This window comes from Acipenser ruthenus, chromosome 1, assembly GCF_902713425.1.
Source record: "Acipenser ruthenus chromosome 1, fAciRut3.2 maternal haplotype, whole genome shotgun sequence".
Taxonomy (NCBI): domain Eukaryota; kingdom Metazoa; phylum Chordata; class Actinopteri; order Acipenseriformes; family Acipenseridae; genus Acipenser; species Acipenser ruthenus.
The window spans coordinates 67971809-67997033 of NC_081189.1; the positions used below are offsets into that span (position 1 = coordinate 67971809).

Below are 25225 nucleotides of genomic sequence, written 5' to 3' on the forward strand. Positions count from 1 at the left end.
AAAAGCAAAAACCTTTTTTTTATGTTTCAAAATGAAAGTTGACACTTGAACACCCAGTCGCTAGGAAACAGGCAATGTCTGTCAGAACCATCTGAGGAGGCGAAAGGGACCAAACAATACTAACATTGCAATTCTTGAGTGATCAGTTATCAGCATGGTATTTTATTTAACAGAAAAGCAATCCATTGACTTTTAGTGCTTTGCTTTTAAATTGACCTGTGTTGTTACATAAATGGCCTGCCGGGACCAATCAGGGTGCTTCCGTCACGTACCCCTACCGCCTTGCTTCCCGTCAGCTGAGCCTGGCGGTCCTCTGTTCCCCGGGGCGCTTTTCCCGAGAGGCACGGTCAGCATAGCTGTAGAGTGGAGAAACACAGCTCTGCAGCTGCAGACTGCAACAAACAAATCTGTCCGCCAACCTCTGTTACACGCAGTGGAGTGATGTGTGTCTTACGGATCCCGCTTCTGCTACTGTCTCTGCCTCCTGGTCTGGCAGAACGCAGGCCACTTCTGGCCACTTTGTGAAGTTTTAAGGATTATGGTTTTATTCAGTATTTATTAATTAGGTCTTACTCCTGAAAAACATAACATTTGACTTATGATTGACATACACTTTATTAAACAGAATTTAAACAGAATATATAACAGACTTTAGACAGAATTCAATGGTTCCAATTAATACAGTTTTGCAAACTTCAATTCTAGGCGAATTAAAGTAGTTAACTAGCTTTTAAACAATGGTTAGATAAGTATATTCACCTCTCCATTGAGAGCCATGTTGATGTGGAGTCCACAAGTTCTGCCCATCAGCACTGGAGGTTAGGAATGCCTCTAACTGCAGCTTGGGATGTCCCCAGTCAGAGCGAGGAAAGGGACCTAGGATGTTAACACCCAAGTGCTCCATGGGGCCCCCCACTGGGAACTGCTGTAACGGGGTGTGCTACCGGTCTGGGGTCCTTTTCATGCTACACACTCGTCGTAGCGCCGGCTGTTGTCTTCAATGTTGGTGTCCCGGGGCTTGTTGGTGTCCCGGGGTGCTGTGTTTAAGGAGCCCAGTACCACCACCTGCCATCTCACCTCCCCAGCAGATCAGCACCAGTTATGAGGGTTCCTGGGTCTTGCCTCATACCACCACCTGCCATCTCACCTCCGCTAAAGTACTCCGCTCTGATAGCCAGGCTGCTCCACTGCAATCACAGCCCTTTGGTGGCTGCAGACTGAAGGTCGATCTCATCCCAGGGCGACCGCTGGTGCTCTTCCAGCCAGTGTTGCAGTGTCGCAACACTGGCTGCAGGTCAGGATCCTGTTCTTTCTGCTGCCTCCACTCCACCATGGTGACTATGGACAGTTCGCTGCAGGTCACAGAAGTGGCCTGGCTCCCCCGCACTGGCTGGTGATCTGCTGGGATAGTTCTGGATAGTGCTGATCTTCCACGGCTCGGTATGTCTGCCCTCACCACCCACTCTGTGTTCCAGGAAAGAGACTTCTCGCTGCATGAAACAACACTTATCTGGATGGAACTTCAAGCCAGCCGTCTCCAGCCATGGCATCACCTTGCACAGCGAGTGTAGTGCTTCCTTGAAGGTCAGTGCATGTACCAGCAGGTCATCCAGATACACTAGGCTGTGTTGCGGCAGGATCCTGTTCAGTACTTTCTCCATCAGAATTTTTAATGTGGCAGGAGCGTTGCAGCATTTAAAGGTCATAACTTTAAACTGCCACAGCCCTTGAACAGTGGAGAAGGCAGTCTTTGGCCAGGCTGTAGGGGCGAGCTCATCTGTCAGTAGCCACTTTTCAGTTCCAGAGAGCTGAACCAAAACAAGCCAAGTCCAGAGATTCATCAATGCGGAGCAGGACCGACGCAGAACCGGCACTCTCCATCCCTGAAGCCGCTCTCCACTGATTATTTTTGCCTCTCTTTTCTCCTTCTCCTCTGTAATGGAGAGTTGTTCCCGCAGCCACTATCGTAGTAGCCTCCAACTGCGCTGACACCCACCTCAGCAGTGGTGGCGTGTCAGCTCTGGTTGTGGCTTTCTCCAGCTTTTACAGTCTTTACGCTTTCAGTCCATCACACTTCTAAACACAAGTGTAACAAGCTTGCGAAAGAAGGAGCATAGAAGCAGGTAGTTATTCGAAAACAGCAGGTTCTTTTATTTTGAATAAAAGGTTAAACAGCACACAAAAGCTGGCATGCAGGCCGCTTATATAGCCCCAGACTCTTCAATGCTGGCCAATCAGGGTGCTTCGATCACGCCCATAGCATATGGGATCTTGGTTAAACATTTTACATAATGTGATTATCTATTAGATTAAATAAAACATAAAGATTAAACTTCCTAATTAAATTGTTGTATAAACTCTTGTGCTAGATTGTCACGATTTAGATTTTGGTACTCTTGAAAAAGAACCACATGGTTGCCTAACAGCTGTCTCTACAACAATAATTAGGGGTATCACTTTCAAGAAATGTGCAGTGTGTCTATAAAACTCTACACAATTCTGGTTTTGTCACAAAAGAGACACTAATACCCCTACCGGTCCATGACTTTAAATGCAATAATCACTTTTGTGCATTTAGACAATCCTCATGAGGCCATTGTGCTGGCTGTCACTTCCATCTGCTAGTTTACTGTTCACATGGACACTTGACAGGTGCTTACGTTTTGGTGTTTGTTGCTGCAGTCAGCTTTGTATGGCATTTTGTTGTTCTAAAGAGTAACTGCCCTGTTTTCCCATCACCTGGTCTACCTTCTTTTCAAAATGTGGGAAGAGGATTATGACACAGAACAGTAAGCATTTCTTTGACTTTTTTGGCTGATTGAGCAATATTTAAAGAAAATGTCAAAATTTACATGGTAATAGTGCAACATATTTTCAAAGTTACTTTATTGTTTTTGCAGAGGGGGATTTCAAGCTTCATTCATATTACTTTGAACTTGTTATTGGTCTCTCTTGCTAAATTGCAAACAAAGGCAGTCATGTTACTTAAGCCATTCAGTTGACAGTTGCTCCATACTGCTTTGTAAAATGCATAATACAAATACTGTAGCTGAAGAATCTTAGTCTCTGTATCTGCTGGAAGCAGAACCATATTCATTTATACAAAAACTGTTGGAAGATCTTCTGTAGAATAACTTTTTTGTACTCAGCGGTACAGTATTTAGAATCTGATTTGCATTAATTCAAATCCGAAGACAGGATGACCAGGCAAATCATACTGTTCCAATTTATACCTCATTGCTAAGCAGATTGAGAGCTTGATACAAAGAAAAATATTTTCTGTGTTTAATTTAAGTTTAAACTTAGTTTCTTTGCTATACATGCTTGTTACATACTCTATTGACTATTTCATGGAATGCTGTGTTTATTTCACTTGTGAAGATGGCTGTAGATTCCAATAATAATCACTGTACTGTTATAAAAGTTTGTCATAGTAACAGCCTGGCGAGGCATAGGTAAGCACTGTAAAGCCCAGAGAGAAACGGTAAAGCATATTAAAAGACATGGCAAGCCGTGGATTACTAACTGTGGGAAAAGCACAGGAAAACTGCAACATTACCGTGCAAAATGACTGTGGTAAACTTTGATAAGGGTAATCCATGAATGTTCATGAGGTATCCAATGTGTGTTTGTTTCCCTGACAGCCATGGTGTTGGTAGAAAAAGAGACTATTCCCCAGTGTCTTGGAGTGAATATTTTGAGATGATGGATGACGTGGTTGTGGGATCAGGAGAAAACAAAGATATATCCTTTTTAAAAGTCTTATAATTTGCAAACAGCATGGTACCATGGGTTTACCCAACATTTCTTAGTCAGACTGGTCAACAGCAGCACTACATATAATTAAGCTGGTATTTGTTGGTCCACGTTCAAATTTTATTGTAATCCTGGATCTATCACATTGAAAAATGTCTGAACTCCATGTATTTAACACACAGAACCCCATTGGACCTCAATGTAATGTCTGTTTTCTGTTTCACGGTGTATTGTAGCCCAGCAGTACTTTTATTTCAAATGCAATGAAAGATGGAAAACCCGGTGTAACATGTAAACACATTCCCCCTGTGATTTAATATACATTGAGAGAGACTGATAGTAAAGGAATAAATGTAACTAATGGAGGCTCCAAGTTTGCCTGTAGCTGTGGTTGTTAGATCGACCACCACCCCTTCCTGAAGTAAAATAAATATGATATATTTATTTATTTTCATAATCACTTGCATTCGCGCATGAGCTTCTTCAGTGTAACTCTTTAACTCTTCACACAGCTATCGAGTTTATAAGAGTGGGTTGGAAGGTCCCATACTGGTACTTCTGCATGGCGGGGGACATTCAGCACTCTCTTGGGCAGTTTTCACAGTATGACCTCTTTAAGATTGTTTTGCATGTTAACTGAAGAAAAGCTAATGCAGAGATCTATTTAGTTCTGCAGCTTTAGAGACCCAATAGCCTGATTTTAGAAAGACTGAATTCCTATCCAGTAAGAAGTGAAGAGCTACTGCTCTCAGAGGTTTCAAAGAGATCCCAGTGAAAGGATGAAGGAAGGGGGATTAAAGGGTTAGGGTTGAATTAAGAATAGGAAAATGGATTTTAAACCCAGGAATCAGTTGCAAATACACTGTATCTAGTTTGTTTAGTCCTGTATTAGTTGAGAAGGCAGTTTGTAGTTTTTTGTGAGAAATTTCTTACTGAACTAACCATGTGTCCTCAGGCTGCTATGACGAGCCGTGTTACCTGCAGAGTTTTAGCAATGGATCTCAGAGGTCATGGTAAGATAATATTAGCATTCTTTTAAATTTTCTTCAATCTCTAATACAAAATCGTATGTTTTTTGGGGTTTTTTTAAGTTTTATTACCAGGGTAGACAAAACATCCCTTATCAAAGTTTCCTATCGTAAAAGCACAGCAAAGTGTAATAAAGCAAGGTGAAACATGGTAAAGCATAGGTAAGCATTGTAAAGCACAGAGCAGTATGGTAAAGTATATTAAAACATGATAAATTTAAGTAAATGCATACTATAACCATGGGAAAAGCATGGCAAAATTACCATGCAAACTTGTATAAGGGACGTCAGGCATCTTTTCATTTTTTGTGTCTTTAAAAACATGCAGGTCAGGGTACTACCTAAAAAGCACTTTGTTCTGCTTTACATGAAAGTCTGAAAAGAGTACGTGCTAATGTCTACAAAACATAGTCCAGACACCCCCAAGCACCCACCAAAAATCCTGAGCAAAATGCATGTCCTTCAGATTAATTCAGTTGTAAATTGACATTTACATTGTTCTGTTACTATTGTATCCCAAAGTCTTTTTCATAAAATGAATTCTGCTGCTAACATGCATACCCTCCTCCTCAATAACCTCCACAGGCGACACTCAGGTTCGAAACACTGATGACCTCTCAGCACAGACAATGTCCAAGTAAGTGTGGAGAGCTGTTGATTGACCTAATCACCTTCTTTCACTTCTGTAAACTAAAACACCTATTAACTAAACCTATCTTGTGACAGAATGTAATGCAGTCCTTTTCCCTGACCCAGGCAACTAGGAGAGTAACAATACCATCACCATGTGCAGGTCACGAGGAGTATCACATAGCTTATTGCAAAAGAAAATGTAGCCATGGCAACATTACACAGCGTTTATTTATCTTTCAAGAGGGCTAATACCAGAATGTTGTTTTGACTATTATATCTAAATACATTTACTTCCCCACAAATTGGGTCTGGAATCCCCAGAACTGAGATGTTGCTGTCTTTAAATAAATATTGAAAGCTAGGTTGCTTTTTCCTGTTGCTCGGGTATATTAACAAATTGCCTAAGAGTGTTGAATTAATGAGATTTCAGTTAATGACCCCACATAAATAGCATTCCATTTATACCACTGCTTTGAAACACACACACACACACACACACACACTCAAAATCTCATGCAGGTTGCAGGCTATCGATGACATGATAAGAAAATGCATTCTATTCAAAGACAGGCAAACCAAGAACTCACAATATTTTCTAAGATTGATGTCTTCCTCTGTAGGGATGTGGCCAATGTGGTGAGAGCTATCTATGGAGAGATCCCTCCCTCTTTGCTCCTGGTGGGACACAATATGGGCGGAGCAATTGCAATTCACACGGCAACTGCCAATCTGATACCTTCAGTGGTTGGACTGGTCGTCATTGATGTTGTAGAAGGTGATGAGATCATTGCCCTTTTATTAGACTCAGGCTGTGTCTCCCTGCTAATGAGGCTCTGCTTCTGTGATACAGTCACCGAGTGGCAGTATCTTGCATCTTTGTTCAGTTATATTCTGCGGCTCTGCAGTCTTAGAGCACTGAGAGATCTCAATCGTGTGTAAATACACAATGTGATCTCTACTATTATTTGTAGTTGCTTTGTCTTCAGCAGCATTTTTTATATATATTGTGTCAGAATAAAGAATTTACACTTACTGTTTACATTTCTTTGTCAATGGCAATAGGAGGTCCACCCCCATATTAAAAGGTATTCAGCAGTGTAAGGTACAACAGATATAGAAAGCATAGAGCACCTTCCATGGATTGTTTTGGCAAACATTAGTATATTATTGTAGTATTTATGGGAATGCTGTATTAAGATATCGTAGTTATTACAGCTTTTTACTGTCAACTATATTGTGCCTGATCACGATCCTTTTTTTGTGAAAAATCTATTAATTAATTAATTAATTAATTAATCAATCAATCAATCAACTGTTAATGTTGCAAAACTAGAAAGTTAAAAGCAACTCTGGAGCTTCATTTAATTTCCAACTCACAACTTTCAGCTTATTGATTTTCTTTGTTACAGGTTTCACATAAACACGTTACACATTTATTTATTTGTAAGTTGATGCCGCTAACCAACATTAATATTTGGTTATCGATGATAACCGTGGGTCATTAAACCCCACAACCCTTGCCCCTGATACATTTTATAGAGTATATTTATAGCATTGTGACAAAGCGAGGTGTCCCCTCTTGCATTATTATTTATGTATTATTTTATTTTATTTTTAATTATTTCCAGGCAGTGCCACAGAAGTACTACACAGCATGCAGAATTTTCTCAGAGGGAGGCCGAAGACATTTAAATCTATAGACCATGCCATAGAGTGGAGGTGTGTTCAGTGAACATCAGCATTGACATTAATCCTATTGCCAGTCATTTCGCCTCTGAAGTTATTGTATTTTTCTTTTACTACACAGTGTAAAAAGTGGCCAGATCAGGAACTTGGAGTCTGCAAAAGTATCGATGGTTGGTCAAGTAAGAAGGTATTACTTTTTAAATAATATATGGTATATATATATATATATATATATATATATATATATATATATATAGATAGATAGATAGATAGATAGATAGATAGATAGATAGATAGATAGATAGATAGATATAGATATATGCTTTCTTCCCACCCTGTATTTCACTTTTGTTTGCCATCCTTTTGTTTTTGCCATTGTTTTTCTTGCCAAGTTTTTACCATTGTTTTTTCAAAACAGGACACACAAAGAAATTAGATTTGAAAAATTAGTAATAAAACAACTCAAAGTGTATGTACAGAACCTGAAGTACTGGTACCTAATCTTATTTATTTCAAAGCACTTTTAAGTAAAACTGAGATTCAAACAGCTGTTTTTAAAATCTGGTTTCAGCCATTGTATTTTAAAAGATTAATTTATATAATTCATTGAATTGATAAAATGGAATTATGTTAAATTAATAAAAGCAATACCATGTATTTAATATTCACTGCACTGCAGGTGTGGAAGTGTGGATTTGGCTCAGTCGGAACAGCTTCACCCTATCTATGATGTCATAGCCGAGAGACACGAGGAGTTCTATGACCTCAACTATGTCACTGATAAACCTGATAATCCAAGGACAGAGGTGAAGATCATAAACATAAAGGGAGTATTTGTCTTTAGTTGTATTGGGGTTAGTTTTGGCTTTACAGTATAAGCAGTGCTTTATTAAAAGTTCTTATATCTGCTGTGTGTAACAGGGTAGAGGCTAGGTGTGAACTGGTGACCCCACTTACCACAAGCAATTGTCTTAACCACTAAGCAAAAAACTGGGCTCTTTTGCATATGTGGTTATAGAGCTTTTAACTGCATCTCATCTCATCTCACCAATGGGACAGAATCCATAACAGCAGTACACAACACTGCCCATTACATGTACATGTATAACATTCAGTTTAATCATGGCAGAATCTCACAAAAAAATCACTTAAAGAAATTAGAAAATGCAAATGTATACAACCTATGAAACACAGCAGATTAAATGTGTATATTTGAATAACACTTCAGAGACACAGGTGATCCTGCCATGGTCTGGCCCATTTAATTGGTTCTAGGCAGCAAGACCAAATAATCTTGTGTTTGATAGTCTGATATCAAACAGACTGATAAGTACGTATGTATTTTTCCAACCATTTTACACTGTATTTGTATCTTTTTAATACTAGATGGCAGTATCACTGTTGCACTGTAAAGTACAGACAACAGGTGGGATTGGCCATACCTGAATGATATATTTTAGTATTTGTCAATACTTGAATTTATGCAGCTCTAAAAATCCTCACTTTATCATATTTTGCAACAAAAAAAAGTTGCTTGTCTGTGGTTCTTTTCAATTAACATGTAAATCGGTCTGAGTAGTAAGATGCATCACTGTGGTCTTTTAATACACATCTTTTGGTTCTTTTACGTGGAGCTGCTTGAGAAATTAGAAATTCTTGATTTTGTGTTTTATTAGCCAAAGACACTGAATAATTACAGTTGGAGAATCGACCTCTCCAAGGCAGGAAAGCACTGGGATGGATGGTTCCGGGGCATCTCAAACCTTTTCCTCAGCTGCAACGTGCCAAAGTTACTACTTTTGGCGGGTATGTGCTAAAGCTTTAACTCTTGGGTTACTGTATTGTATAGTTGTTGTTTTTTTTCAAAGTTGTATTAAATATAGTTTTTTATTGTTGTTTTATCATTTATAATAATTACCAATATAATTTTAAAAATTCTTTAAATAACTCATAAGTTTTGTGGCTAGGGCCCCATAAAGCAATGGGTGACTGTAAACGTATATGTTTGCACTACAATTCAAAAATACTATTTTCTTTTATAAATATGGATATTACTACAGTACAGGTACTCCATATTGAAATACAGATTTTATCAAATAAATAAAGCATATCTTACTGGTGTACAAATGGTCTTTCAGAGGGTAGTGGCTTGTTTACACATCTCTCTCTCTCTCTCTGTATGTGTGGACTGGCAGTCTGATTCTGGAAGTAGAACATGAATGTGACAGTCTGGCTTTGGACGTGTGATATGAATGTTTAATATGAATATTCTGTGACTTGCAGGTATAGACAGACTGGACAGAGATCTCACTATTGGCCAAATGCAGGGTGAGTTGAAAACATTTTTTACCCATTAGACAGCTTGAGCTGTCAAAAGCTAAACCTAATTAACAATTAAGTTCCAGCGATATTATACATCAACATAGGGAGAAAAGCAATAACCCTGAACAGGAAAACATTTTACTAGCCTGGCAATCACATCTTGTTTTATCATTGAAATGCATTGGATTCTGTGTGGCTGTGCCCCCTGTTGTTTGCTGTTCAACATGACTGACAGCAATCAGATGGGTTTCTTCAGTGGCTAGTCTGTCTATGATAAAGTAAACCACAAGAGCCGAGGGCAGAGCAGGACTGCTCCAGTCAAAATAGACTGGAGCTGACAACTTGTTTGTCATGTGGAAAGTAGGGTTCACTCCTTAAACGCTCAGTCAATCTCAATTCAGCGAGGGTATCAAATTTGTTCAAAATCTGTACAGGTAACTGCAAAAGGATTGGTATGAAAAAGATAACTGCATACTTCTAAAACATAGAGCTGCAGAAGATATTACGAATAGAGGCACTGTTATGAATAGCAGCTTTTGACTGTGTGTTTGTTTATATTTTCATTTGTGTGTCTGTGGTGGTCATTGTGTGTGTGTGTGTGTTTGTACTGCAAATGTTACTCAGTTTCACACAAAAGGTTTAATTGTCTTAAAATTAAACATGGACACACAAAATTGCTTCAATCAATGCTGTTCTAAATACTAATTTAGTGCATAAATTAGTTTTTTATTTTCAGTTGCGTTTTACTAAGCCATTTTGATAGTACATAAGCATAAAAGTACCAAGTTTGCCAAAATTCTCAAGCAACTCGTTTGATGTCATTTAATCTGTTACAGGAAAGTTCATGATGCAGGTACTGGCCCACTGTGGACATGCAGTTCATGAGGACATCCCAGATAAAGTAAGAGCTTGGGTGGAGAACACTGCAAACACAATCAGGAAGGCTAAAGTGTTTTCACAGAGCTTCATGGACTTTTCAAAAGTCACGAAATGTAAATGTTTTAGACATGCAGGATTACAATTGGATTTAGTTTACTGCAGCAAAATATGGTGAAAGCAAAGCAAAGTGTAGTAAAGTAAAAGCACAGTAAAGAATAAGCAAGCATGAAGAATCACTGAGAACTGGCAAAGCATCGTTAAAAAAACGGTAAATACAGTATATAGCATAAGCATGGGAAAAGCATGGCAAACCGCAAAAATACAGTGCAAATATATTACGATGATCTACAGTACAGAAGGTGGAACAATTGTATGCTTTTGAAAATGTCTCTTACATTACAAATATGACCCATTGAGCTACATTATAATGTACGGTACATGTTGTAGAACTGTCCTTTTCAGAAAAAAAATCATTTTATAATAGGCAAATGTATGCATCTAGCAATAGTGGCTTCACGTATATTACAAATAATAATACAGAACTTTGTTAATACTTTGTCTTAGGAGACTGAAGATGGGTGTTTTGTCCTCTTTTAGGTGGCCGAGGCCCTAGCAAGCTTCATGATCCGACAAAAGTTTGCTGAAGCTAAGAGTGGCAACAAGAGGTAGGCATTTATTTCAATTAGATAAAAAAAAAAAAACACTGCGGTGGAGCCACTTAATGAACTCCTCAGCACTGACATTAGACGAAAGAGAGGCATATAAATTGGCACCCATCAACAGCACTATAAAACTAGTATAGTTATAACCACAGTAAACGTGCAAAATACTGTAATTTTATAAGGGCGTGTTTTTAATGTATGGATAAAATACTAAAAGAAACTTCTACGTCTAACCTCTTTGTCAATAAGAACATAAGAAAATGTACAGACAAGAGGAGGTCATTTGGCTTGTCCGGTCCCTAGTAGGTGATTGGGATTAAAGGATTCAAGTGTTTCTGCCTCAAAACGTGACTCGGTATCCTATTCCATACCCTGTCCTAAGTCTATCTCCACTTAATTTCCAACTGTGTCCTCTGGTCCTGGTCTCTTTCTGTGCTTAAAGTAATGGTTTGGGTCAACTACTATTAATATTGTAAAGACTTCGATCATGTCCTCCAGATTTTTCTTTTTCCAGGCTAAACAGTTCTTTCAGCCTTTCTTGGTGACTCAGTCCTTTAAGTCCTGGGATTAATCTGGATGGTTGCTCTTTTTTGGACTCTCTCCAGGGCCACAATGCCCCTTTGTTGTGGTGACACAGTACTTCCAGTCTTATCGGTGCAATATAGAACCTCATCATATCCTCCTTAGATTTGTACTCTACACTTTTGGCTATAGCCAAGCATTCTGTTTTCCTTTCTGATTGCTTCCCCTGACAGTGATGAATCTATTACAACACTGAGGCATCTATCTTGGTGTGCCTGGTCTAGTTTAACCCCCCCATCCCATCTGGTATTTGCATTTTACATTTTTGTGACCGGTGTGTAACACTTTACATTTGCTGACTGTCTTGATTACAATGTCTTCAAGAAATTGAGAAAGACTTATTTTCGAATTACTACTGGCTTATTCTGCCTAACTGAACTATTGGTCAGTCATCCATAATTACAAAATAAACTGAAACAAATTCAGAACAAGTTATAACATGCTAAGGATAAAATGAAGGGTAGAGGTCATGGTTGCTTCTCTAACTGATCCCTCCCATCTTATTTAAACCTCAGGTAATCTCACCTGGATGCTGGGCAGTTCCAATCCCCCACGTCCCCAATTTTCATTTATTGCAGAAGTTACCTTTAGCAGGAGGGTATCTTTATTTCTTCTTGCCATTGTCTTTCAGAGAAGAGGGGAAAGGCTGTCAGATTGGACCAGTGGCCACATTAAACATCACTATTACCACCTATATGCTAAAAGAAGTGCACATGGTTCAGAAATATAATCATATACTTCCTTTTCTTATGCACTGACTAAACAAATATGTTCTATTCCATTTGTTAGCAATCCATCAAGTCCTTTTCACAAAACATCAAGTAATGCTTTATTTAGGGACTTGTTAAAAGCCTGTTTTGATTAATTAAATGTTTTGTCAAGTGTTTGCTTGCACTCTTTACAGTAACATACTAAAATGTGAATGGTAAAAGTGAAACACTATTTGATTTCTTTTTGATGTTATTCATATGCTTTCCACAGCTCCTCCTATCCGTTCATGAGGTGAAATGCAGGTTAGTATTAATTTGTGAGGGACATATTTTGAAATTTCTACAATGTACGTGCATAGATTTACCAAATAAGTCAAAACACAATATACAAATCATTTGATAGATTAACTTTTATAAAAAAAAGCACAACATTATACTGTGGTACCATAAATATCACAGTTATATGCAAATTATAGTAAACTAGATTATAGTAAAAGATAAATGCTAACTACAGTACTGCAATTAATATCTATCTAACATGCTTACTGTTGTAATTACACAGGCAACAAAGGAGAATACAATAATGACAGTATTTGATAAAGTGCACAACTAAAATCTATGTGGGATTCATTTTATATTAAGCATATTTAAATAATTGTTTTGTTTCTTTTTATTCTGTTTTTTAATAACCCAACTCTGTCCTATTTCCTATCTCCAGACTAGCTTATTTTTCTATTCCCCTTTTGTCTTTCTCCTTACAGTTTTTGTTTGTAATCATTAACAATGATTTCTTTGAAGAACATTTTGTAATGTTGGTTCAAAGAGATTAACTGTCTGAACGCTCTGTAATCATTTTCACTCCTACACAGTTTCTAAATTTAAGGGTTCATAAAAAGTGCAGTAAGTGAACATACTACTTCTGCCATGCCATTAACTGCACTAGAGAAGGGCAGGTGGCAAAACATCTTTTGCAATCCTTAGGTGCCCACGCAGGGGTTGGCAACTTGTTCGTGGCAAGAGTTATCAATAGAGCCCAGCAAATATGAAATAGCACAAAATAAAAAGAAATGCAACATATAAAATGAAATAAAACAAAATATAAAACCAAAATCATTATAAAGCAAACATAGAATGACATTTTTAAATTGGGAGGTTTATACAAAAATACTTGCAATTGTAGTTGTCAAGGCTCAGCCGTTACCATATAGGCAGAAGCAAAATTTGTAGTGAGTTGTTTGGGAATTAAAATTGTGATGGAAGAGAAAGACATTTGTTTCTAAAATGCCTAAACCACGCATAACAATTAAACAATGCTGAAAAAAATTGAGCATAAGAGGATGTATGCAGCTGACGGTGACAACATAATGATGTACAGATTTTGCAACGGTCGGCAGGAATGCAAGTTGAAAGATACAGTCGTTAAGCATCATTAGCTGTTTATTCCTTTTGGGGAAAGCATGGCTTGCTTGCTTATATTTTGTATTAGTATGCCAATTCTTTTTTTTTATTTCAAGTGGTGCAAACTTTGCACTGGAGCAAATGCTGTTTTGGTTTTGAATGAATGAATCTGCTTTGCTAAACAGATTGTTGAGTGATTTAAATGCAGTTTCAGTTGTATGTTGACATTTTTACCTACAGAAACACTGTTTAGATAATTGTTACTATTAAGGCGTATTAATAGTAATAGATCAGGCAAGTAAGTTGGTCCACGATGTCATAGCCGTGCGGTAAGACAGTTATTACTGCACGGTCATGTGATCTTGTTCAGCCAATCACAGCACTTAATTTATCCAAGCCATTTTATAATTACATTTATTCAAGAGGGGCAGTATGTTGCAGGGGGCCAGGTTAATGGTTAACACTGAGTGTGTACTGGTAAAACAAAAGAAAATTGAAGAGCTGTGAAGGAGGGCAGGGCATATTGAAGGGGTTATGGTATGGGATCAGGTGCATTTTATTCGTTTTTATGTGTTCCTTTAATTCCCTTACAGAATTATAAAATCACTGGCCAAGTGGAATAGCTGCATATTCACAACAGTTAATCCGATGTGAAGTTATTTTTTGCCAGAAACTCTTCCTGCATTCATAATCTTGTCAGAGAGATATATCCATTCGCTGAAGATTGTTTTTCAGGGAAATAAAAACAGCTTTTGGATAAGTTGCCCAAATTAAAGTGTTATTGCATTAAAACTAGCAGACTCCTAAAGCTATATTAATGAACTACTATCTTAAAATAGCATGAGCTTTTAAGACCTTCTAAATCATCTTTTATGTAGATTAGGACTGGAAACATCTCCATTAACTTTTATTTTTGTATTATTTTTATCCAATATTCAGAAAGTCGCTGAAAGAAAACAGGATATCTCCTCCAGATCTGAAGAATGGAACATCAAACCAGACACCATTTTCACCATTTTGACTGTTCTCATCATGTAAAATGAAAATATTTATGTCAAGATTACCAAGTTTATCCTCAGTGTTGGAGAATAACTTGTAAGAGCTTGCTTGTCTGTGAAATGTTAACACAATTATGACTTTTAGATCCGAGATCTAGCTATTTACCTGCCTGACTTAGAAGCTATACACGTATCTGTCATAATCATAATGTTTGACATTCAACAAAGGTAATTTGTGCTTAATGTGAAGCATGTATTGTCCTATTCTTAACATATTCCAGTTACATTAAAACCAGTTTGTTCTGTGACAGAAAATGTTCATTGCTCTGTCAATTGTGGCACAAGGGTTAAGGAGAACAATCCATAATTATAGACAACCTTCTGAAGAGAACAACAAAAATACTACCCCTTTCTGATTTCAGTAAAACATGACAATCGAAGCAAATCTCTGTACTGGCAGAGTGCTTGATCGCTGCAGGACTACTGCAGTTCTTTGGATCTGCAATATTGCTACCAAATTGTGTAAGTCTACAACCTGTAGTGACAGGCGTCTAGAGCAGGGATTCTTGGCTTTACTGGACTGTGGCCCTTATTACTTTTGTCTACTTGACTGAGGACCACCCAAGTAATCTATAGAAGCGAGATTTCTTGTTCTACTCACAATCAACCCTGTATAATTGCTCATTTTAGGGTGTTAGGCATTGGAAATTAAGATTACAAATGCACATCAAGGTAGTAAGTGTTACATTGAAGATAACCCCAGGTATCTACAGTAACAGCAGTATTGTTGTAAAGACTATTTCTGACATTGGAAAATAAGGACAATACTATTGTGTGTTCTGCTAAGGTGCTGTCACAAGAGTTTTTTGTCAAAAGGCAAAAAAGCAGAATAAAAAAAAGAGATTTCACTACACAGACTAGAAAATGTGCAACATTCCTGTGGATTTGGGAGCTGTTTATTCAATATTCATATTTTTGTGGCTTCACCATGAACATAACTTTTAAAAAATAAAAACACTGCAGCTTTAGTTCTACAGCAACAACATAAAAACAACAACAGCATAAATAATAACAATCATTAATGAGATCAGCTGTTTTTTGTGGGTGTACAGTATTCAAATATCAGGAATGATTCTGTAATAAAAAGCAGAAAAACAGTCCCAGTGTGGACTTAATAAAACCCCCAAGAACATAAACATATGTTCTGAAAACAAAGTAATCAGTGAATCAAAGTGCAGGTGCTCCAGGAGTCAATTCAGCAGCATAATTTCAGTAGCCTGCTAATATAGTAAAGCTATATAAAGTGACATATCGGGTACAGTATGTAGTTAAAACACAGAAGTACAATTCAGATTGGATACAGTCCTGAACATACAATGTTAGGCTTAATCTGCTTCTAATAGGAGAACAGGTGTAGATCACTACATAAGAATGCATTGCCTTACATGATCTAAGAGGTTATTAGTAATGTACATTATTCCATATAAAGTACAGCAAGCTGATTTTGTATAGTACGGTATAGATGTATAACGATTTTCAACTGATGGCATTTCCTTCTCTCAAAAGATAAACATTAACCCTGTGGCGGGGGGGGGGGGTATTTGGTTTGGCAGGGATGGGGTTAATTCCATTCATGCCGAATACACATGTGGAATGTGGTTGTGTCGTGACTGAATAAATGATCACCAATAAAGACCCAGCCACATGGTATAAAAGCAAGGATAAATCCTTTGTTTGGTGGAGGAGTGTAGGGTGAATTTGTGAACTGTGCTTTCTCTACTGTTCAGTGAAGGCAAGTGCCCAGCCTGACAGCAATGTTTGTGTTCAGTGTTATTTTGTTTGAACATTTTATTTTGGCCCTCGTGCTGTGTTTCTTTGTTTTGTCTATTCTGTTTTATTTAATAAAAGTACGCAACAGTGCTTTAAAACTGCAGCTTCTGTCTCTGGGTTTGCTTCCTGCGGCTGACCAGCCTTGACCGCAACACTACTCTGCTACAAACCCTCTACCTGGGAAATAGCATTTCTTAAGATTGGATAAATATTTGTTAACAGTCAGATAATACAACTTTTTCCCCCACTTAATAAAATACAGTGTCAAACTTTTTTTTTTTTAAATCTACTTAGCATATAAATAAAACAGTTAATCACTTTCAATACATTAACCAACATCCAGGCTTGCAGTTGTCTTACAGCAGGTGAAACACAACACCCACTTACAGGAAAACACCAGTGCCTGTATCTGCATTTGTGTCATATTCACATCTGTTTAAAAAAGGAAGGTTATTTCCTTTTACCAAGCATACGGTTATCTTTTATCCAGAGAGGGTGGAGATCTCATACTCGCTAGTGGACGAGACCTGCTTCCCAACTTTCCGAATGTTCTTGGCGTTGGTGATCCGAGTCATGATGGCCACAGGTTTCTCAAAGTAAAGGACTAAGGCTTGCTCCGTCAGCAGGGAGGCTAGAAACTGCTCGAAGGTGATGGCCCAGTCCTTGTCGATGCTAGTGCTGTGGGGCAGGGAGCTGCCGTGGCCGCTGCGCACCAGCACAGTGTCGTCAGCAATCTCCTCGCACTGCAGCTTCTCTTCCAGGTCATGAGAGCCGGCACTCAGCACCGAGTAAGAGGACATGGAGGTATCGTCCTTGGTCTCGTCGTCTGAGATAAGCATGGCTGAAGACATGCCGTTGTCCTTCGGGGATGAGTCCTCGAGTTTAATGTCCTCCATCTGGGAGCACAGAGGCTGCTCACCGCCACTGCAAAGCTTCGATTCCATGAAGGCGTCTCTCTGCTCGCCAGGGACGAAGGCGTCTCTCTGCTCGCCAGGGACGAAGGCGTCTCTCTGCTCGCCAGGGACGAAGGCGTCTCTCTGCTCGCCAGGGACGAAGGCGTCTCTCTGCTCGCCAGGGACGAAGGCGTCTCTCTGCTCGCCAGGGACGAAGGCGTCTCTCTGCTCGCCAGGGACGAAGGCGTCTCTCTGCTCGCCAGGGACGAAGGCGTCTCTCTGCTCGACAGGGACGAAGGCGTCTCTCTGCTCGACAGGGACGAAGGCGTCTCTCTGCTCAACAGGATTGAAGTTGTCTCTCTGCTCGCCAGGATTGAAGTTGTCTCTATGCTCGCCAGGAATGAAGGCGTCTCTCTGCTTGGTCTGCTGGTTGTGAGGGTTCTCTTTAGCCGAGCACAGCAGGGGGTCTTCCTTGTCTACAGGGATGCAGAACAGTTTGCCCACCTCGCCGATCTCCAGCAGCAGGCTGGTGACAGTGGCAGTGGCATGATACAGCTCCTGCTCATTGGGGTCCTCCCTGAACATGTTGTAAAGGGTCTTGCACAGTTCAATAAACTGCTCCTAGAGAAAACCAGATCAATACATTCTTACTAACGAGACTCTGGAAGGTTGGAGAAAATACTTAGCACATCACTTGTAGGCAGTAAATAACCGTGTGCCAGTGTGTTGAAGATGCAGGTCGCTTTCTGGCTAATCGTCTGGGTGATATTAATCTGTATGGATACCAGGGTAGCATTTTTTACTTTTAACTTGGTACTACTGCTTGCTAAATAATAGCCAGCATAACTTTGCTTTCAAGGACTGCTATTGTACACACTCACCACCTCTGTAATTCAGAACATTACAACAAAGTTCTAGGGCAATTCATGTGAGAAATTACCTGGTTTAGTTTAGGCAGCTCCTTCGTATTTTCTGTTTTGGACTTAGCCTCTTGATTCCATAATTTTATGTAAGTCCGGTAGTCTGGTAGTGTCTTCTTAACTGCAGAAAGAAATACAAATTAATGGTGAAATGCAGTATGGTTGCCATTTCATTAAATAGATTTGCAGTTATAGTTCATGTTAAATGTTCCAAAGAGTGTTTTAGAGATATTTTTTGTATAATTTATCCATTAAAAAAAAAAAAAAAAGATGCTCAAAAGAGCCAACTTCCCAACGTTTCGGTATATTTAACATATCTTTGTCAAGGGAAAGTGTGTTTGAAAACAGTGGTGGCACTTGTAGGCCATGGTAATAATGTACTGCATAATGTACTTCACACATCTCTGCACATTCAGGGATATGATTCCACTGAGCTAGCTTACCATTTCTGGGCATGCAGGATAAATAATGAATTTATTATTATTATTATTATTTATTTCTTAGCAGACGCCCTTATCCAGGGCGACTTACAATTGTTACAAGGTATCACATTATTTTTACATACAATTACAATATTTTTTACACATTATTTTTAAAATCTTACCTTTCTCTGTTTTGAAGGTGACGGTTACAAAACCATCATCTTTATCATTCTTAGATCTGGAATCAAATCCTACAAAAAGGAAAAATAGATTTTGTTTAAAAAATGTTCCAAGCACTGTGGCATACACCCTGATCCCCAATAGTATTCCTATACGTGTAGAAGAGTAGACTATATATAATGTAATTCCATTTATAGATGTTTACACAAATAAACAGTAGATTAGTCAAGTTAAAACCGAAAATAACAAAGTTCAGTGAAACAACATTTAGCTGAAAAGATTAAACTTTCAACAGTTATATAACAAAGCTAATTTCAACATAACTACATTAAAAAATAGTGAACAAACTAAAAGTAAGCTAAGAAAATATAATGCTAAGCTCAAGTTTATTGCTAACAGATTAAATATGAACAAAGCAACAATACATCTTGCCCTGCAGTTAATTTTGAGCTACTGTTAACTTATAAACAGCTAAGAGGCAAAGCAAAACCTGAAAAAAAAAAAAAAAACCCTGTGGAAATGAACCAATGTAACAAATTACCAAGGGGCTGAATAAAACAAAGGCAGCATTGAAGTAGTGAATAAAAACTCATTTCAAATGGAGTTACGAGTAGCACTAACATTTATCTTAAGAAAACACTGACAAATATATACACACCTTGTGAAGTCTCTGGTGTGAGATCTTCAAAGAAATACTGAGTAGCTTCAAAAGCGGAATCAGGTTCCCCATGTTCAGCGGCTGGCTCTGTGGCACATGAAAAGAAGCACCTAATTACATCAAACCTGCACGTTGCTGAAAGACAACAGCACATACTGGATTCACTGTACACCTTCAATATAAAGTGTGGCTCGCCAAGGTTTTAAAGGACATAGAGCTAATAAAAGAATTCCAGCAAATCTTACCTAATTTGAATTACTGTCACTTTGTAGGCCTGACATTTTAGACTTGCATGTGTATTACATCTTTTTATTGCATTTTTTTTTTCATAGCCATTTAGAGAAGACAAAATGTCCAAGCACTCCTACATATATTACAGTCCTGTGTTTCTGTAGTAAGTTCATTTCTTACCCTTCCTACTTCAAATCAAGGAGGTCACATGAAGAAGTGCAGAGACATTGAAAACATGCGAATCACAGGAAAAAGCGTGACTGACAATTTGTCTTCACTTATTTTTAAGAAAATAATATCATTAAAAAAAAATAAAAAAAATCACACATTTATCATAATGTGTGCATCCTTCATACAGCAAAAAATGTGCATAGTGATGCTGATGCATTTTATTATTAGGTATAATTTAATGGAATTATTTTGCTAGCTTTTGTCTTTAATGATATTGCACTCCGCAGAGCCAGACTGACACATATACAGTTGTAGTCAAAAGTTTACATACCCCAATGGAAATGTATAATTTTTAGAAATTTCTCGAAAACAAATTATAGGAAAAATCTTTTGGAGCAAAAGTTTTGGTTTTGTGGATGAGGAAACAACGTTACAAGAAATAGATGTCTACAATTATTTATTTCAGCAATTTTTTTGCAAAACTGACAAGGAAAACTCCTGACAAGGAAAATGAAATTAATAGCTAGTTGAGTCACCTTTAGCAATAATAACCTCTTTTAAAACAATTAAGATATTTGTTAATGAGCTTTTGGCATGATTCTTTAGTGATTTTTGACCATTCTTCAAGCAAAATTGTAAGGCTGAGGCGATACATCGATTTATCGATGCATCGTACCGTTTGACAACTACCGATAGTCAAGCCTGTGCATCGTTTTTGTGTAAAGGGTTTAAGTAAAGGAAAGCTTTTATTTTTTATTAATTTTTGAATCGGCAATTATTTTTTGCATTAAGCACAGAGCTTCTCTGCTCCCCTCAGGTCTGACTCACTGAATATGCATGCGATTGAGCTCACCTTCTCCCCCCTGCCCTGCCCCCTGTGAGTGTTTACTGATGGGATTGGGTCTGTGCAGGAGTCTTCAAAGTAACAGAGCAAGTTAAGAGCGTTGTGCTAGAATCACAAATACTGTATCGACCGAGATACAAATACAATGCCTGCCGATATCTGGCAATTGTTTTCTAAAATAAGATCGAAAGAAAAGCAATAATGTTTGGGATACTCTGGTAACTAATTTCTGTGACTATTTAGCGAGATGCAGAGGTCGCGCTAGCCTTTAAAAATGTGCATTTGTAAAAAGCATACCATCTCAAAATCTGCGTTTTCAACCATAACATCTGTGTTTTTACATAGTGCATCAACATAGTTATATTATTTTCCAGTTTAACTATTTCAGATATGAAGTTAACATGCAAAACAGTACACAAACAATATAAATAATGGAAGTAGAAATAGACATAGACAAGTTTACCATGAAAAGATTTCTTGTGAAAGTCCCCCATTCACAATGTAAAGATCAGTGTTGTAGAACATGTACCAATGTCTCTGCAGGTAGCTGTCAACATCATAACTATTTACAGTTTTGCTGTTCAAGAGTTCTTTAAATTTCCCTTTTAGCACCCAAGTCCAAAATGACTGGTGCTCTTTCTAAATCAAATAAAAAAATTGAAATTGTCAGTGTTTGCTGGTCTGCACTCTGTTCAAACAGCTAAAACCCTGTTCTGCTGGTACACGAGATACAGGTATTTCACTTGCAATTGCTGTAAGTTTTGCTAAAGCAGGAAAGATGTCGGAATAGTTCTCAATAAAAACTTGCAGGCCTCACCCATGGTCTTAAAACCATGATTTTTGAGCATGTGTTTTACTTGTCCAGATTCTCTGCTGAAATTATCAACAGGTAAGATGCTCCGATACAGATTACCAGGGATGTGCGCAGTGCTATATGGGATACAGAGACTCCTGCATCTTTTTTTTTTTTTTTTTTTAAGAGGATGCAGGGAGCAGTGGAACCATTTTTATACGTTTCATGCATAAAACTGATTTGTAACATAAACTAAATTATTGGACAGGGATAAAAAGGGGAAACGTGGTCTTTTACATCTGCGTTATTTTTTTGTTGCGTTTTATTAAAATGTCCGGCGTAAACGCGACCTCTGGAGACGGCACCCTACAAAACTTCAAACAAAATCTGCATTTATTCATCTGAACTACCCCTGAGTAAAAATTAAGAAAAACAACCAAGGTCGTTCCAAAAGTTGTATCTTTAGTCAGAAGTATTAAGCATCCAGGCAACGTCAGTTCCCAGGTATTCAGTAATGCTGGGCAGACTGTAAGCAAGTGCCAGTCATCGCTTAAATTAAAACAAAATGTGGACACTATCATGTTCTATAACACAATTAAAATATAAGACATGGACAACACTCTTGTTACTAAACTGCTGTGGACAGTGATAACTTTTTAAAATTTGTTTGTTTCTCGATTGATTGTTACTCTGGGGTTATGGATTTAAACAATTTTTTTTTTTTTTTTTTAATTTTGGTTTGACCACCAGCTGGTACAAATCCACAAGACTAAGGTAAAAAAATATAATTTAATATATATCATTACTATTTGCATAAACTGATGTAATCAATGTAAAATGCATAATAGTTTTTGAAGCGTTTCTAGCAATGTTACACAGTAATCCACAGCTCCACATGTATTACTGCGTTTTTTTACCCTTTCATAATGTCGATGAATTGATGAATCTGTTTTTTTGGAGAACGATATATATCGAGAGTGAAAAATTAGGCATCGCCCCAGCCTTACTAAATTGTTCCAGTTCATTCAAATTCCGAGGACTTCTCTTGTGCACAGCCTTCTTCAACTAATACCAAAGACTGTCAATCGGATTTAGATCGGGACTAAGCCATTCCAGAACCTTGATTTGATTCTTCTTTAACCATTCTGAAGTAGATTTTGATATGTGCTTTGGATCGTTGTGTTGGAACATCCAGTTGCGCTTTTAAAGTTTTCTAGCGGAGAATTTCAGATGATTGGCCAATATATTTTGGTATGCTATGGAATCCATTTTACCATGAATTGGATATTACAACCTCCATTCTTGACAGCAGGTATGGTGTTCTTTTCTTTGTATGCCTCACCAGACTTTCTCCATATGTAACGACTATCAGAGTGACCAAATAGCTTGATTTTTGTTTCAACACTCCACAAAACCTTTGACCAGAACTCATACCCATCATTCAAATGCCGTTTTGCAAACTTTAAGCGATTGTCCTTGTGACATTTTTCTAAGAGTGGCTTTTTCCTTGGCCTGCGACCATTGAGCCCTGCACCATGCAATACTCAACCTATGGTTGAAATGGAAACCCCAGTCCCACTTGCAGCCAATTCACTTTGAATATCTTAGGCAGTCAATCTCAGATATGTCATATAGAATCATAAGAAGATACAGTGAAAAATCAGAAGTAGCAAAGACACAACAGCTAATAACAGATATCCGGCTTAAGAGCATGGAAAGCAAAAGAGAACAAGTGGATCTTGAGAGTTGAAATGACAGCAATCATCCTATGCCTAACCCTTTTATACTCTCTAAGAATGTTCACCTACAATCCAGCATTTCCTAGACTTCTAGAATTAGGTTCTGCATTATCACATTGAAATTTCTAGCACCTTGTAGACAGTACTATCATAGCATCAAAGGGTATGCACACTTTTGAATTAACATTTTTGGACTTGCTGAAATAAATAATTGTAGAAATCTATTTCTTGTAACTTTTTTTCCTCGTCCACAAAAGCAAAACTTTTGCTACAAAAGGCCTTCCCAAAAATTCTTTGTTTTTCGAGAAATTCCTAGAAATGATAAATTTCCATTGGGGTATGTAAACTTTTGACTACAACTGTATATTGTACACCACAGCCAGACTACCAAATGTATAATACACACCAAAAGCCAGACTGCCACAGTAATCTGATGTCGTATGCACTGTATATGGCAGTCTAGCTAAGAGGGAGTTATATGCAGTACTTAATTCAACTGTATGCAGTGATGGAAACCTTCCTATTACCCAAGGTTTTCTGCATTCAACCCTTAATATGCTTTTGTTAGCTTCTCAAATGCATATCCATGATCCTGAAATTATGATTAATCATAGCCTGCTGTAGTGTCAGACATTCATTTGGACACCAGTCTGAAAGCACCAAGCAAGTCAGCAAGGATTTTCAGCAAACATTAGCTTATAGCACACCAATGATATGTGCAGGAATATAACACCCAAAGCCAACACACAACAAGAGCAAGCTCATTTCCACTGGCACTACTGTATCAAAACACAAGAAAGTAATTGACCTGTTAGGGCAAAATAATTAACAATTCTATTTTCTAGTTCAAGGTTTCCCAGATTTTGTTCTTCTAAAGCTCAGAATTACTCTTGCTCAAATTAAAACAAGCAGCACAAACCAAGTTCTTCATTAACATAAACAGAATCCTTATAATGTCTTAACCAATCTCCTGTTGTGTGGCTTTGATACAGTTTATATTAAAATGTAAAGCATATATTTAATAGGCCTAAATATGTGTGCAGTGTACATACCAGCATGTTCTCACATTTTTTACTGTCCACATACTGCATGGAGGATAGGAAATGATAAGCACCAGTTTTAACCAAATCAAATATTTGACATCCACAAAACATGCAGGACCTCTATTTCTAAGAAGTTGCATCTCTATTTGTAGCATACTTTAGAAATGTTGTAACCCAAAACAACACACCTAATAAGATCATTTCTGCTATCCCACATCTGTTGTCAGTGCAGTTTCACTTCACAATATGCTGAGGCATTCAGAGAGGAGACACTGTATGCTAACCCCATCCTTGATTCAATAATTTGGGAAGGGAGTACTGCATCCCTTCCGAGTTCTAGTTACGTTTACCAAATTTCTCAAGTTTTTACTTACCAGCCAGTATGTGCATTTCATACAACAGTTTTATTTTTTCAGTCAGATCTCCGTGACACAACACACCTACAAAATACAGATACAAATACATTATTTTTTTATGAATAAATAACATTTGAATGACCAATTCCTCAAAGAATATGCATCAACTACCGTTTAAAGAATACCAACATAACCTGCCAACCTCCTGTACAACTGTATTTTCAATAGTTAACGTCAATGTGAGTAGTAGACTTTATTTATCTCAGGGAGGAGTGTTAGGAGTTAGAGTATGTATGTCATTGTACACGTTGGGAGAAATCTAGGAAAACAAATTCCCCAGGTGTTGCAGCTGTAGTATTTTAAGGCAGAAGAAAATGTAAGATAAATACAATTAGGAGGAAAAACAATATTTACACAGAAGGAAAAAAAAACAGACATCAAGTCTGAACTATAAAAAGATGTTAAGTCAACTGTATGTAGTTTCTGCAGTT

At 37.8% G+C, this 25225-nt stretch overlaps 2 protein-coding genes across 2 annotated transcripts in view; one reads left to right on the top strand and one right to left on the bottom strand.

Moving 5' to 3' along the window:
• Nucleotides 1-2721: 2721 nt before the first annotated feature.
• Nucleotides 2722-16211, top strand: LOC117420664 (protein phosphatase methylesterase 1-like). The gene is made up of 14 exons (XM_059028221.1): nucleotides 2722-2789; nucleotides 3645-3742; nucleotides 4265-4359; nucleotides 4712-4769; nucleotides 5370-5421; nucleotides 6038-6192; nucleotides 7046-7136; nucleotides 7225-7290; nucleotides 7783-7909; nucleotides 8780-8909; nucleotides 9387-9431; nucleotides 10262-10326; nucleotides 10902-10969; nucleotides 14596-16211. The coding sequence occupies exons 1-14, from the start codon at nucleotides 2761-2763 to the stop codon at nucleotides 14675-14677; spliced, it is 1161 nt and encodes a 386-aa protein (XP_058884204.1). The 5' UTR covers nucleotides 2722-2760; the 3' UTR covers nucleotides 14678-16211.
• Nucleotides 15595-25225, bottom strand: part of LOC117421360 (TBC1 domain family member 9-like) — a 39723-nt gene continuing 30092 nt past the window's right edge. The window contains exons 17-21 of the mRNA XM_059028205.1: nucleotides 24753-24818; nucleotides 19558-19644; nucleotides 18902-18970; nucleotides 18318-18418; nucleotides 15595-17998 (exon numbers count right to left, since the gene is read on the bottom strand). Coding sequence (XP_058884188.1) covers nucleotides 16967-17998; nucleotides 18318-18418; nucleotides 18902-18970; nucleotides 19558-19644; nucleotides 24753-24818 — 1355 coding nt within the window. The 3' untranslated portion in view covers nucleotides 15595-16966. The remainder of the gene's footprint in view (nucleotides 17999-18317; nucleotides 18419-18901; nucleotides 18971-19557; nucleotides 19645-24752; nucleotides 24819-25225) is intronic.

What these genes read in the sequence shown, in the direction of transcription:
- LOC117420664 (XM_059028221.1), top strand. Translation starts at nt 2,761, where the DNA reads ATGTGGGAAGAGGATTATGACACAGAACA. An exon ending in TCAGCACAGACAATGTCCAA is followed by an intron (nt 5,422 to 6,037) that starts GTAAGTGTGGAG and finishes CTTCCTCTGTAG; the next exon opens with GGATGTGGCCAATGTGGTGA. An exon ending in CACTATTGGCCAAATGCAGG is followed by an intron (nt 9,432 to 10,261) that starts GTGAGTTGAAAA and finishes AATCTGTTACAG; the next exon opens with GAAAGTTCATGATGCAGGTA.